The sequence below is a fragment of the Cariama cristata genome, unplaced genomic scaffold, assembly GCF_000690535.1.
Source record: "Cariama cristata isolate BGI_N322 unplaced genomic scaffold, ASM69053v1 scaffold16260, whole genome shotgun sequence".
NCBI classification, from domain to species: Eukaryota; Metazoa; Chordata; class Aves; order Cariamiformes; family Cariamidae; genus Cariama; species Cariama cristata.
In genome coordinates this window covers 19,328-34,375 of record NW_009596568.1, presented here as the reverse complement: position 1 = coordinate 34,375, position 15,048 = coordinate 19,328, and the positions used below count along the sequence as shown (strand labels likewise).

Genomic DNA, 15,048 nt, shown 5'->3' with positions numbered 1-15,048 from the left:
GGACAGGAGTAAGAAATGAGGGCAGTTTGTTTGCAGGACACAGCCAGGCTGTAGAAGAGGGTTGAGGAGTGAGGGCTTCAGGACCTCCAAACTGTAAGTCGTCTTCTGGATGGAGTGGGTTTTCCCTTTATGCCCACTGACATCGAGGACAACTTGTGTGCAGGTGCTCACAGGGAAAAAACTGTTTGGTCTCCAAACTGATAACTTTGCCCTCACACGCACCTTGTGACACGTGGCTGCCTTCTCTACTTGTGCAGTTTTTTATCAGGATGGGTGGGGGCTGAGATGAGAACTCGTAGATCTGCAGAGAAGTAACTCAGACACATAAACTGCTGTTGGGAGCATGAGCATGGCACTGCTTCTCTCTGCATCCTTGTTTTGCATGAGAGTCTGGCTGTGGAGGGAGCGAGAGCTCCTCAGGGGGCTGGATGTCAGAGTCAGCTCAGAATTCACCTTGAAATGATCAGTTTTGTTACCTGATGAATGGGGAAGCCTTGCCACCTGGAGAGAGGATTATCAAGTCTAAGCCAGAAACTGAGAAATTCATATAAATAAGGCTGATTTTTTTTTTTAATTCCTCACCCACCAACTTCAAGTGCCAGATAGATACTTTCCACTGAGCTCATTGTAGTACTTAACTTGGAAGCATAGGATCATCTAAGATTCATTGTGTATCAGCAAGAACTGAAATATCTTGCCTGGGAAAAAAAAATAGCTTTTGAAGCAACACTGTTCTGTAGGTTGTGCTGATTATTGCTTTGTGCTGCATGACTGTGATTTTTGGCACACAGTGTCACATACCAAATTCCCAAAATGATGCTACATGATACTTTAAGAGCTCTTAGGAAGCTTTAAAAAGGGATTTGTCTGCTGAATGGGTATCTCTTCTGGTGAAGCCAAATGATGCAGGAGGAATGGTTTAAGAGGAGGAAACTCTAGTCAGCAGATAATTAGTCTTTTTAAATAAGCACGAGGAGAAAAAAGAAAGCCTTCTATGAGTCTCGTGTTTTGTCAGCAACTCTGTGTTGATTGTAAAGGGTTTGCAGCTATATGTTTGAATAGCTAAAACATCTGTTCAGCAACGTTGTGAAATCCTCGTGTTCGGAGCCCCGGTGAGGGGGACTGCTGAGCCGTTGGCTCTCGGAGACTCTACAGAGGCGAGGGCTGCAGAGAGCGGTCACCGCTTGCCTTGCCTCCTCCCGGTCAGAGCAAAACGTAGGAGACGGCTACGACTTTACGCACAATTTTCCTTTAAGAGGGAGAGAGCAGGAAGTGCCTAGGAGATGGTTCACGACAGAAACCTGGAGTTGTAACTAGGAGAGAGGAGGAGGAGAGCTCATGGGTGCAGCCTGTGAACAGTTGAAATACTGATACCACGGCAGCAGAGGAAAACCAAACTTCTGCAAGAACAAGTGCAACCCAAGCCATCCCGATGGAAGGAGAGACAGTGCCTGAGGCTGGGAGAGCAGCCAGCAAAGCCACGCGGATCGCCCTCGGCGTCTTTGTGAGTGGCACCGTCGTGCTTGGCACCGCGCTTCTCTTGGGTAAGTGCAAAGGTCGAGGCTAACCCGAACGTAGCCTTCCCCAGCCTGTCTGCTTGGTGCCGGTGTTTGGGCTTCATGGCGTGTCGTGGCGAAAATCTCGGTCTCTGCTGCTTTTCCCCCCGTTTTATATTTATCCTGAAATGGAAATGTGTTAGGAAGGGGATTTGTTGTGGGAACGCTATGGCTGGAAGACGCAACGTGAGCTCCTGTAACTTTTGGAATGCTGAATTTAAATTTGGATACTCAGTTGAATGTATTCTAGCCAGAATTAGGTTCTTTTGCAGAATGGGGAGAAATGGGTGAGATTATATGTATTGGTAGTGCTGATTACAAACTCAGACTGTGACCCATGTGGATTAATATTCTCTGTTTCCTGAAAGTGAATCTGTAGTGCACACATTTTATGGAATCTTCTGGGTTTTCCTTCATTTGGTTTTCATTTAGGGCTTGACTAAATTTCCTATAGAAGGTTTCAATAGCGCATATGCCTGCACATTTTTTAGATCTTTCTGTTCTATGGTGAATTGCAAAGTCGTCTTTGTGAAAAATCATAAAGAGTGCATCTGGGATGAAATTAAAATGTTTTGATCAGATTTATGAGCTGTAACTGGACACAACAGAGAAGGAATTAGTTTTTCCTTTCTGTGATTTGGAATCATCTGTAGATTGGTTTTGTTGGAATATCACATGGAAGCCTATGCCTACACATATAGAATGCTGTGAAGTAGTAGAAATGTACCCAGAGCTACCAAGCAGAGAAAAGAAAGCAGTGTTGTACCCTGTGAGAACTCGCAGACACAGATCCTCTTTTGGAATAATTCAGCCCAACTTTTCATTTCTTTAGACCAACATAGATTTCCCTGGACTGGAGGGAATTTAGCCTCTGAGCATATCTTTTGCTTCCTCCAATCCTTTATGATCTTGTGATCTTGCTTGAAAGGTCTGCTTCGCTTAGAATCGCAACAGAGGAAACTATACCAGGTTTTCTATAGAATACCTAAAGCACCAGGCTTATACTGGGTTAGTGTTTTTCTGCTGTAGAGCAAATTTTACAAAAATCTGCAGGCAAGCAACTTTTGTGTATGTGAGTAATCCCACTCAATTCAATGAAACTCTTTATAAATGTCAGCAGGATTAAATCTTCAACTTGTTAGTGCAAAGTACTGTTTTTAGATGAAAAATAATGGTTTTCACTTAAAGAATACAGTGCCAAACACCAGGGAGTAATGGAGACACCTTATTTCTTTTTTTTAGGACTAGATTGCTTTTATTGCTTGTAAAAAAGTAATAGATATTTACCACCATAGCTTGTCAGAGATAAAGTGCTTTATGCGTAGACCAGGTGTGAAAATTCAAGCAGATATATTGATTCTTAGAGACAGTTTTCAAAGTGTGCTGCCTGTTCCGTAGCCAGGGCTTCAGTGTCAAAATTTTGATTGGCATAACTGCTAAGAAAGTAAAAATGCTGGCCTTGGGTCAACCAAAATGTTTTTAGGATTTGTTTGGAAATTGTCTGAGATTTTTTAATCAAAAGAATAAAGGAAAATTAAATTATTTTGGTTTCACATTTTGCAAACACAGTGTTTCCATGTTTCCTTGTGACACACTTTTGTTTTTAAGTTTTAGTTTAATTCTTGTTTAGTTTTCATAAACTGTGGAAAAGGAGACCATTATTTCTGGTTGTGTGAAACATTTCAGGTACCTCAAGATGACCTTTTTTCTTCAGTTTTCATTTAATCTGCAGAACTTCCTCTTTCTGGTAGACCTGAAACAATTTCCCTTCAATTTTCCAGCCTGAGGAGTGAAACGTAGCCTTTTCCTGCTTCTCTGGTTTCTTCTCAGAGTTCCTACAACTCTAAGAGGAATCTGGGAGAACCACGTATTCCTATTTACTGTTACTTGCCAATACTGGCTGTGGCCATGCCATGACTTTGGCTGGGGGGCTGCCAGAGGAGTCACTTGGCATCAGGTGGGCTCCTGCCTGTGGTTCTCCGGAGGGTGCTGGGGGCTCTGGCAGGACAGGACCCCCCTCCTCCCGGGGAGCCAGGGCCAGAGCAAGAGGAAGGAGATCGCTCTCCAGTTCCCTTGGGCAAGAAGTCAGGCAGCTTTGAACCTCAATTTGGTCACCTCTCCTCCTGACTTGGTAGCCCTTTGGACTTGTGAGCCGATAGGAACATCCATGTTATCTGCATCTGCATATTTGTATGCATTTTCCCCTTTCAGATTGTTGGGGGGAGCTTAACTATGGCGTATATTTGCTTAAGAATCTGGAAACAGGCTTATAAAGGAAGAGGCTGGAACACTGGGTGTTTGTAACTACAACTGTAGATAATAATGTAATGGTTAGTTCTTTTAGCAGCAGCAACAAAAAGGCAAGAGAAGAAAACCAGGGAAAGTTTTTCAATCAAAAGGGAAACATTACTGCCAAAGATTTTTTTTAAAAAATTTGCTCTAATGATGAAGTTGTAAATGGAACAAAACCAGCTGAAATGGTATTTTGTAACTATCAAAACCATGAGGGCTGCTTGAGATTCTTTACTGATTCTTTTTTGTTCCCCCTCATTTTCCATCAAGTGCAAAAGAATTAAATGGTGTCCGGGACTTTTCCTCCCTTCTCTGCTTTGTTAAGAAAAAAAAATCTAACAAACTTTTGAGACCTGAATGGGTTGTAAAATGCTAACTTTAAAGTGGGGGGAAAGGTGAGTCGAGAGGAGTTATAGCACTTAATAGGCACGTTATCCATTATTTGTATTTCATATGGGTCCAAATTTTATTCTGGAGACCTCCACTTCTCTATTTTCTACTGTTCTTCAATATTCCAATTACAATCTTTATATGCCTCAATCTCATGTATTTCTCGGCTAATTTACAAAGGTGGTTGAGGTGTTGCATTTCACTGAGTCAATGCAAGCTTGGGTAAAGTTGTCCAGAAATAGTTTTACATTCTCGGTTTCTAGGAAAATTTAATTGAAATCGGGCTACTTCTGACTTTAATTGTCATTAAAGCCATGAGGTTGGAAGAGATGAAACAACTTGATATTCAGTTCTAGCTTCAGATTTTTTAATAGTAAAATTTTTCTGTGCTGAAATGCAACTTCATATTTTCCTATTCCTTTTGAACAATATACCACTGACAGGAGAAATTGCTTTGTAACCATCGGCACTGGTAAAGCTACGATACTTTAATATATTCCATTGTTGGTTTTTTGTTTTATTTTTGCCATGGACTGAATTATTAAGATAATGGACACAATGAGACATTTCTTTGTCTGCTGAGCACATCTACTGAGACTTACTTCACCTACCCCTTGGGCCTCTCCCATCCTCATCCCAAGTATCAATTATCTGCATGTTTGCTGCCTGACAGCAGTGTCTGAAATTAGCAGTTCCTGTGCTTAAGTTTCAGTGGCAGATGTAATACACTTTTTTTAAAAGATGAGCAAAATTAACTGACCATTTCATAGTTCTTGTCAGCAACAATTTTGGAAGCAAATACAGTAACGATACTTTTGGGAGTCAGTTTGGACAAACTGTGCTGTGCCTTACAAACCAGAGCAGTCCCTGTGCCTGTTGCTGCCCCTGGTTCATTCCAGGCTGGCGTTGGGGAGGCTGGAAGGGTCCCCTTGGGTCTGGGCGGGGGTGCAGGAGGTGCCGCGGTGGTGGGAGCCCTGCCAAGGGTGCGTGGGCTACAGCCCTGTGTCACCTCGCCCATGGCCGGCCGGGCTGCATCTCTGGTGGGTGACAGCAAGAAGGATGGGCTGTTGGTGCGGCGGTGGTGGTCGCTGTCGGCAGGTGAGGCCGAAGTGGCGGTGTTACTGCAGGCACCATTCAGACATCTGCTGAGAGACAGCCCTTGCTCCATGCTCCTACGAGCAAAGACGGGAAGGAGACAGCAGACGCAGGAGGGGGAAAATTGTTTGTTGCAAGCTGCAGTGTTTACTTAATATACATTCTAACTTTTAAATCAATGTAGTCGGAGATGGATTATGGGCAGAGCTTGCACTGACATTTGAGTGATCAAGTACACAACACTTGGCTGCAATGGTCAAAATGCGTTACGAATGATCTCATTATGGTTTTCCATTTTGCAGTTAGCCAAGGTCTTATAAAGTTTCATCCGAAGCAACAGTACTGTTTGACCTCAGAATGCATTGAAGCTGGTACGTAACAATTTTATCCTCTCTGTTACATCATGATTATAGCATGTTAATGAGATATTTATACTATTTACACTTTTCCATGTTACATTTTACTTGGAAACCTTCATTAATAATGGGGGGGGAACCCAAACTTTTTAAAAAGTCACTGTTAAAGTTGCTGCAGACCTGTTTATTTTCTACAATTAAAATCCATGTTTTAAATTGTTCTAACTGTATTCTGCCTAGTTTAACTCAAAAGTTTCCCATAGGGTTTATTTTTTTTAATAGGAAACAAAATGTTGGGTAACTTGACCTTCAGTTGTTTCCTTCCCAGTAGCTGGAAAACCAGTAAGTGAGTTGTTAAGCACAGAGATCCTTTAGGGCTGGATCTTGCACAGACTGGCACAATTGTAACATGGTGACTACAACTCAAAATCTGCAATTACTTCCATATTGGCAGGCTCTTTTCCCCACACAGAGATACATGTGGTAACCCTTAGAGCTGGGACATCTATTAGTATTAAATGTAAGCTAAAGGGACTGGGCTTGGTAGGACCTGAGACACCCATTTTGCACTGGTCAGTTTTGACAGAGTTTTGCTTGCACTGAGTCAATGGGAGTTTTATCACTGAGTGTAACAAGAGCAAAGCTCAAACAATAGTTACCATGTCTGCAGATCTGCCCCTGGAGCTGCTTTGCTGGAAACAAGGTGGGCATTGTGTGAGCTTAGAGTGTTTATTTCCATTCTGAACCATATTAAGCTGATACTGTGAGGTGTTTGCCTTGTGTTGGAAATCCTGACAAATTCTGTGGGGAGGGCTCCATAAATCGAAAAATTTTTAGATCTCAATATTACAAGGACATTTCTTATCGTTCTGCTTCCACTCTGTGCTGCACTGACAGTGCTCTTGGCCCCCCTGAGCCCCAATCTCCAGAGCTGATTCTTGAACGAGTGCAAATATCTAAGGAAGGTGGGATAACTAATCAAAACATCACCACCCCCAAAACCCCAACCAAAAAAAAAAGGCTTCATCTTGAGCTTCAGAACAAAAAATGTCACTTAAGTTTGAACCCAAATTGTCTGTTGTCTTCTTGTGTGCATATAAAACAACACGGATTTTTTGGTAAGCTCAGCAGAAGCTGGTATGTTGAACCAAGGCAGACTTTTTTTCGACCTGACTGTTTTAGCTCAGAGTGCTCTATATAGTCACTACACAGCATCTCAAGACCTGAGCCCTGCCTTGCTGAACAGCTTTTCAGGAGTGATAGGAAATTGCTAAGGACCAAAATGTCTTCAGTGTAGTCAGTTTGAGAGTTACTAATATGAGAGAGAAAATTAAAGCTGAGATATAGAGATATCATTCCTATGATATTGTCATGAGTTACTCTAAGTGGAAGAAGAAGAGTTACTGGATGCTGGAAATACTAGTATCAAGTCTGTAAAAGTTACTGGATTTCTTGCTAGGATTTTTGCGCAGTTATTTGGATAAACCTCAAAACATTTGATCATTTAGCCAAAAAATGTCCAATATCCACATTCTGTGTTACTTGACCCATGTAGATTTATGCGACAATCGCTATAACGCATGAAAGGGGTAATGGTTTTAAACTAAAGGAGGGTAGATTCAAGCTAGATACAAGAAAGAAATTTTTCACAATGAGGTTAGTGAAACCCTGGCACAGGTTGCCCAGGGAGGTGGTAGATGCCCCCCCATCCCTGGAAACATTCAAGGCCAGGTTGGATGGGGCTCTGAGCAACCTGATCGAGTTGAAGATGTCCCTGCTTATTGCAGGGGGGTTGCACTAGATGACCTTTAAGGGTCCCTTCCAACCCAAACCATTCTATGACTAGATACTCAAAAGCTGTTAAGTCTCTGGCTTGTCAGACTGATTTCTCCCTTACCAGTCTCACTCGCAATGACAACTGATGGGGATGCAGTCACAAAATGGAGCTGAAAATACTACAATTATCTCTTCCAATGAATGGTAAATCAGAACTTGATTTGTTTTCTTGTGCAGCTATTCAGCTAAAGGTAAACAGTGCATAATTTCTGAAATGCTAATTACAATCTGATATGTATTGCTACTAAATTCCTCAGGCAATTAATTCTATCATGGCAACAATGGAGAGCCTGTCTTCAGGTGTCTGTGTCCAGCAGCTCACGTTCCTGTGGTGCTAGATTCAGTGGTCATCACTGTATGGCACTCAAGAACATTCATTGCAGATATTTTTCTTTTTCCTTCTCATGTTGGCACTGTTAGATGCTAGAGATGCTGAGTGGTATTCTTGCTGCTCTTTAAAAAATGGCAGAGGTCAGGGCACACGTCAGTCCTAGAACAGCAAGGCTTAGCTTGCAAGTGAGGTCAGCATCATGTTGCAGAGACTGGTACACGTTAATCATTGTTTCTTGACTGTGGCCTCGTGTAATTCCCTGTTTAGCAAAAAGTGTTCTCCAAAATTTATGTGGTATCTTTTTTACAGCTGCTGGCATCCTAAGCAAGATAAATCAATCCGTAGATCCATGTGAGAACTTTTATCGGTTTGCATGTGATGGCTGGATATATAATCACCCTATTCCTGAAGACATGTCAAACTATGGTGTTTATCCTTGGCTGCGACACAATGTAGACCTCAAACTAAAGGGTAAGTATATCATTGCTGAAAGTGTGTGGTTGGCTTGTCGCTGTAGCGTGTTAATTGGCTGGGTTTGAAATGAGTAAAGACTCCACACTTTTTTCTGATCACTGGATCCAACTTGATGTTCTCTTAAGTGTATTTTTGTTGGTTTTTGTTGAAAAATAACATTGTGAGATAGTGAATTATAACAGAAACAGAGTTTGGGAGTAAGAATACAACTGCTGGAAACTCTACCAGTTAAGAATAGAGGGACAAAAGGATACTCCTTATACCAAAGGAAAACGCGAGGGGATTTGAACTTTCTTCCCTGTAGTAGACAGGTAGACTGGAGTGCAGGAGCACAACACAGTCATTTAAGAACGTCCCAGCTCCAGACAAACATCAGTCTAGGGCAGTGCTCTGTCTCTAACAGTGGCCAATAACAGGAAAAGAATATAATAAGGCAAAACCAGAGTGATATTTTCCAGTACGCTTACCTAGGTCTTGGCAGGAGGCAATTTACAGACTTCTGGAGACGGAGGTTGTTTGGGCATTGTGTTTCCTTCACGTTGCTGTTCAAGCTGCCATTGAAGTACCTGAGCTATCATCAGTGGAATAGAAGGCTGCTAAAGAATGTGTGTCTGGAGTGAAAAAATAGCCCTGGAGTGGAAACGTGTAGGAAGAGAGGTATTTTAATCTGCCTGTGACTTGACTTTGCGCTGTACTCTGCAGCAAGGCCTCCTCATCAGGAAGCTGTGCAGACCAGCTGAGGAGCAAGGATGGTGATTAGGGTTAGGTAGGAAAACCTGGCTGGATTCTTGTAATCTTCTCTAAAAGAGTCATGCAAAGGAAGGGAGATGTGCAGGATTTATTACTGGTGGTGGTGTGCTTGAGCATTGCGCACCTTGAGCATGTTGTTGACCTGTTAGTTGACACAAGAGCCTGCTTTGAGCTCACCTCAGAACAGAGGTCAGTTTTAGATCATTGTGCTTAAATATAGCATTTATTTTTATCTTAGACTTTGTACGTGTGTGTGTAGGCATCAAAGTCGTCCTCTGCTTGCTTTCTTCAGTCATATCATACTCAATTTTCACATTGTTAAGTATTTTAAAACTGCATTTGCTTTCAGAATGAGTTTGGAATTTCGGCATAGATACAATCTGATGACTGCTGTTTTAAGTTGTCTTCAGAAGTCACAACCAAAGGAAAAAAATATTGCTAGAGCCTGTTTTAAGTTGCGCTTTGCGTTCTAAATGTTCTGCTGCCAGAATCGGCCTGTGTTAGATAACTGCACATCCTGCATGAACCACAGCCACAAAGAAGCCAGCCCTAATTGAATATAGAGTAGCAAGCTGTGACTCTCATCTTTAGTTTCCTCTTTTTACAGAGCCTAATCAAGGACGTCATGCTAAACCCATTTTTATATGGTTTTCTTACTGTGGTCCCTTTAGAAGTTGCTAATCCATAGCTAGGAAAATACAAGACAAAAAAGAAACATCTAAGTGAGAAGTATTTGCTTAATGGAAACTCCTTATCAAAAAAAGGATGTAATGAAGTGCCTTTAATGGGAGGCCTAAACTGCTCCTTGTCATGGTACAGGGACAAAGATGTGAAACGTTGGGTGGTGTAGAAGAGTTGATTTAATGTAACATTTGTCGTCATCTCAACTTTTTACTTAAGCTTTCCAAAATATATTATTGGAAATTCAAAAAGGAAAAGAAAAAAGTATTGGATGTCAGTGTTGGTAGCTGAAATAACAAGGCGTAACTTCAACATCTATGTATGTTTGTTTTAACTTGAGTTACTTCAATAAATTAACTTGATACAGAGTTATTAATTTGTGGATGACCACAACCTTGCTATCAAAAATTTTAGCAAGATGAAGAACTCCTGCATGGAGAAACATATATATGGCTGACCAGATCTTGGAAGCCAATTTAATCCCTCCTTCCTAAAGAACTCTTAGTGGAACTTTGTACTACATTGTGAGTGTCCCTGTTGGGCACTCAGTAGATTAAAAAAGCCCCAGTCTTTAAAGAGCTGATTACTATGCAAGTTCTATGTTCTGAAATATTTATCGTATTAAAGAAAACTGTTAATCTTGAAGTGATAACATGGCTTGGCCAGAAAGCCACATTTTTCATATTTGATATTTGTTGATGGTGTGATATAGACAGAAGTATTTATTCAGGCAATATATTTTAAAATGATGTTAGTTATATTAGATGTTCAAATAATTTATTTTGTTTTCTGGTCCCTGAATATTCCTGAGCCGTAGGCAGAAAGGGAGTTTGGGTACTTGTGCAAAGACCTGTGTATGGCCTTGGTTACACAAGGATATCTTCAGTCTTCTGGAAGCTTCTTTTTTTGTTCAGGGGCAATTGCTACAGAAGAAGATATTCCATTTGATAATGGGTAGCAAGTGTAAGAATTAGCTTTGCCTTACCAAAAAGTGGTAGGTGTAGCTGTATGATGTACTGAACCCTGCATGAAGTATTACCAGATTTGAAAGCAAAGCTTTTTTCCTTTTTCTTTTTTTGAGGTTGCAGACACACAACAGCATACAACTTTGCAGGTGTCAGCTTCAAGAAAGGGTAGAACGTTTTCTGTATTGGTGAAGGTTTTTGGTGTTTTAGTAGGGAATTCCAGAGAGAAGAATGGCAATGGGTCAATGGAAAATAGCTGAGAACTACTGGATGGTAGATTTTTTTGCCTGCATATCTCTGAAGGAACAGGACAAAAAATGTTCATCTTAAGGTGGCTCTAGATTTGCAAACTGTAATGTGATAATTAAAAATCCTAGGTTTTTGTAAGATTCGGGTTTATAATGGGGTAGAAATTTATATCTCTCCAAAGTGCCCACGTGGCTTTCTCTAGCTGTCTTAGGATGGATTCAAACTAAAATTATATCATCATTTCCTGTTTAATTTCTTTTCCATCCTTTGAGGGTCACTTGGATTTATTTTTCTGCCTTCAGAGGAATCCACAAACCAGATGTATAACTCGCTTTGATCTCCTGGCTATACAGAATGGATGAAATCCTAGCCTGGTGAAAGCAGTGGTAGGTCTCTCCTTGGACATCAGCAACAGCAGGATTTCACGCGTTGTGGAGGAATGTACAGAAGACAATTGTAGATAGCCAAAGATGTCAAAAGCAGAGACTTGTGGTTTTGGTTATGACCTGGATCTAGGTAATGAACATCTAATATTTAGGTTAAAACTTCTTGGTTCCTTCTAGAACTGTCCTGGGGAGGACTGAGGTACTCCATTCCTGGCTAGACCAGACTGTCCCTGACTTGAAGCCAGCCTTTTGTTTGCAGATACACTGCAGACATGTTAAAAAGTGCCTCTCACTGGTTAAGAACGAACACTTTTAGTGCTGATGGGCCTCTGAGGAAGCTCTTGGAGTCCTTCAAAATGGACAAAATGGTTTGACTGTGGCACCAGTTGTATGAACAAAAGCTATCTCAAACTGCAATTATTTCAGCCTTATGTCAGGTCAAGATTGCAGTGTCTCCGAGTTAATAAATGTTTGTCACTTACCATGAAATTTCCTGCAAAGCTGTTTGTGTTTCTGCTGAATTTTTCCATTTTGGTTGGTGACCTTAATTAAGAGTTTAGGAGTACTGTTGTCTTACCATTGAAATGCAAGTGGCTTTTTGTGAATAATGCAGAACTGGAAGTCTGAGGCAAGTAAATCAGTGCCTCTTACTGGTGGTGAATGTTGATCGTGAACCAAGCAGTTTCTTTTCCTTTCTCTGAAGTCTGCAGAACAATGATATACAGCTTTTTTTTCAAGTGACCATGCAGGAAGCAATAAATTGAAAAAATAAACAACCTACACAAACATTCCTAAATCTCAGCACTGCAAAGCAGCTGATTTAAATTACGTGAATCATTTGTAAACATGTCTTCCAGGCCTTTTAAATTTAATTTATGTCTGTGGAAACCAGTTTACAGATTAAGTCTCCACACTGATCCCAGCCCAGTGAGACACCTACTTCAGACTAATTTGCTGCACTAAGGTTTCTAGTGTAGCTGTTTTCTGAATGCCAGTCAACTTAAAGTGAGGCATTTCCAATATGGCAAAGAGGAAAGAAATGGAGGTCTTTTAGGAGGATACGGTGTGTAGGTTTTTAAAGAACATGAGACAGACAGCAAGCAAAATAATGTGGCAGCGTAGGCAACTTTTCCCAAGATAATCTGCTGTGTTTTTCTTTAGAAAATAATTTCTTTAAGTAAAACCAGTAGGGTAAAAATATCTCAGTATGGAAGTTTATACTACTTGTCCTTTCAGACAAATCCCAGAAGCTGGTGTTGAGCAGCTGCTGTCCTGCACAGAGGAGCCCTGTGCCCATGGGGCCACCTCAGCCCTGGTTTCTCCTCTCCCACCCTTCAGCAGGTGCAGCCAGGACCACTGGGATGGCTTGGATGTGACCCATGAAATCTGTGACATAACTGCTGATGCTCATGCCTAGGTTTCTGCATTAGCTGACCTGTCTTTTGTGATTTTTTTTTTCCTTCAGAAGTAGCTGGCTGAGAGCTGTCCCAAGTGAGAGGGAGAATACCAGCAGTAATTAAAAAAAACCAAAACAACCAACCTCAGGAGGGTATTTATGTTCTTGCCTCTAATATCATCTTGTTGGATAACTGCTCCTGGATAACAAGATAGCAGCAAACAGCAACAACGCTTAACTCTGTTTTGCTTGGTCTTTTCTACTACAAATGGATCTCTTTTCAGTGATGTAGACATATTTCTCAGTGGTCCAGATCTTTCCTATAGTGGCTTATTCATCTAAATGTAAGAAAAAAAAAAAACTAAGTGGTGTAAGTCAGGTAAATCTCTCTGGGCAACAAGTTAATAGCTTTTTGGTAAAATGAAGTACCCAAGTCAAAGATGCAAAAGCCAGGACTTTTTTCAGGCTTTGTGGCTGCTCGAAATGAAAGTTGTGTTTGTAATGGATGATTTTGGGAAACCATGAGTACGGAAAGGAGATAATTTTGGTTCCTAAATGAGGTTTTAAGGCAGCATAGTAACCGAGCCACAGGACTCCCACAGCATTTCCCTGGTCGGGAGACCAGAACTGCGTGCTCCTGCGAGCCCCGCGCTGGAAGGGGAGCGGGCCTTACGGCACGCTGCCGTTCCGCGTGCGGCACGGTGTTCCCACTCCATGTCCAGTGAAGCTCTGTTTTGGCTGCTGCCTGCAGAAGGATGATACGTTCCTATCTGCACGACTGTACTTTGATCTGGTAATTTTGCAGAAAGAGGATTCATACCTTGGAAGGCATAGCAATCCATGACATCTAATTTCCCATTATTTTGACTAACAAAAAAATTATAAAAGTACATGTTGAAAGTATTAGTATAACAAAGTAAACTTAATGCTGCCATTTAGCACGGAGCTCCGCCTATATTGTAACAACTGGGGGTCTTGCAATCTTCTGGTTTAAACTCTTGTGCCTAGTATTATAATGATGTGCGTTATCCCCTACAGCATAATTGGGAGGCTGGAGGTAAGGGGAGGGGGGGATATTGCTCAAAAGACTAAGATTTATTATTGAAATTAGATTTATGAACAGAGGCGCTCCCATCCCCATAAGATGACTTTGGTTTTGTTACAGTTTGTGTATAGTTATGTTAGTTGACTTTTGGAGGAACTCACATGATGTGCTTATCTTTTCATACACAAACTCAGAGAATTTACTAAATGCTGAAACTGGAAACAGTGTTGTCACTTAGGAAATGTGCTGTATGTTAGAGCACTGAGCAGCATTAGGAAGCATTTATGTAAGCACAGCTGCTTGAATGCCATTTCCATGAGAACTTCCATATTGCCAAAATGGATATTCAAGAAAAGGATTGGGGAATTTCTCCTCAAGGGGTGAGGAGGAACCCTAAAATGTTAGTATATTAGTTGGGTTTATTTGTGTAAATACAGCATCCTTTCATGAAACTGGTGTTTGGGAACATTTGTTTGATTTACTTGATTTATGATCCTTGGGAATTAGAACCTATGTGAATTAATTGATAAATCTTCATGAATTCCTGTGGACATGCATATTAATTACATCCTCATTAATGCAAAATTAATTCATAATGATTAAATAGTTTATCAGAATGTCAGAGGAATTAATAGCGATGGGCTGGTTATTTTCAAGAGTGACTAGTCTATCCATGGTGAGATGGACACTGCCATCAAGACATAGGTTGATAGACAGTAATTGTACCAAATATGAAACATGCTTGCCTGAATTGATTAATGGTGTGTTCATCATGGTTAAATGCCTTTTTAAAAAAGCCAACAAAATGTACAACGCTCTCCCCCCCCCCAACCCACAAAATAAAACATGAGTTGGAAGATACAGTTTATCAAAACAAGGCAGGCCTAGATTAAGGCATCAGATCCACAGAGACAATTCTGAGGAATGAGTTCTTGGAGCTGCAGAATACACTGGTAGTTTTTATTAAAGTTAATGGTTTGAAAATATGGAAACTATGGTATTTAAGGCATATCTGAGGCTATGTGAGCCAACAGAAGACATTCCGAAAGGGACCAATATCCCCATTTATTGGCATCCTGGATGCTTCTGCTTTCCAAAGAGGTGGGAGCAGACAAGATGGCAGGTGGTAGGACAAGCTGAGTTGTGCCTGGTACTCTGCATTATTTCATATCCTTGTGTGAACAAGGAGTTTGCCTTTATGAAAGCTGCTTGAAGTGATTATTTCGAGTCCTTATGTACTCCAGTA

At 41.1% G+C, this 15,048-nt stretch overlaps 1 protein-coding gene across 1 annotated transcript in view; it reads left to right on the top strand.

Annotated features, from left to right (window-relative positions):
- Positions 1-1,432: 1,432 nt before the first annotated feature.
- Positions 1,433-15,048, top strand: part of LOC104166674 (metalloendopeptidase homolog PEX-like) — a gene marked incomplete at its 3' end in the record, with an annotated part of 30,786 nt that continues 17,170 nt past the window's right edge. The window contains exons 1-3 of the mRNA XM_009706692.1: positions 1,433-1,544; positions 5,636-5,704; positions 8,166-8,327. Coding sequence (XP_009704994.1) covers positions 1,433-1,544; positions 5,636-5,704; positions 8,166-8,327 — 343 coding nt within the window. The remainder of the gene's footprint in view (positions 1,545-5,635; positions 5,705-8,165; positions 8,328-15,048) is intronic.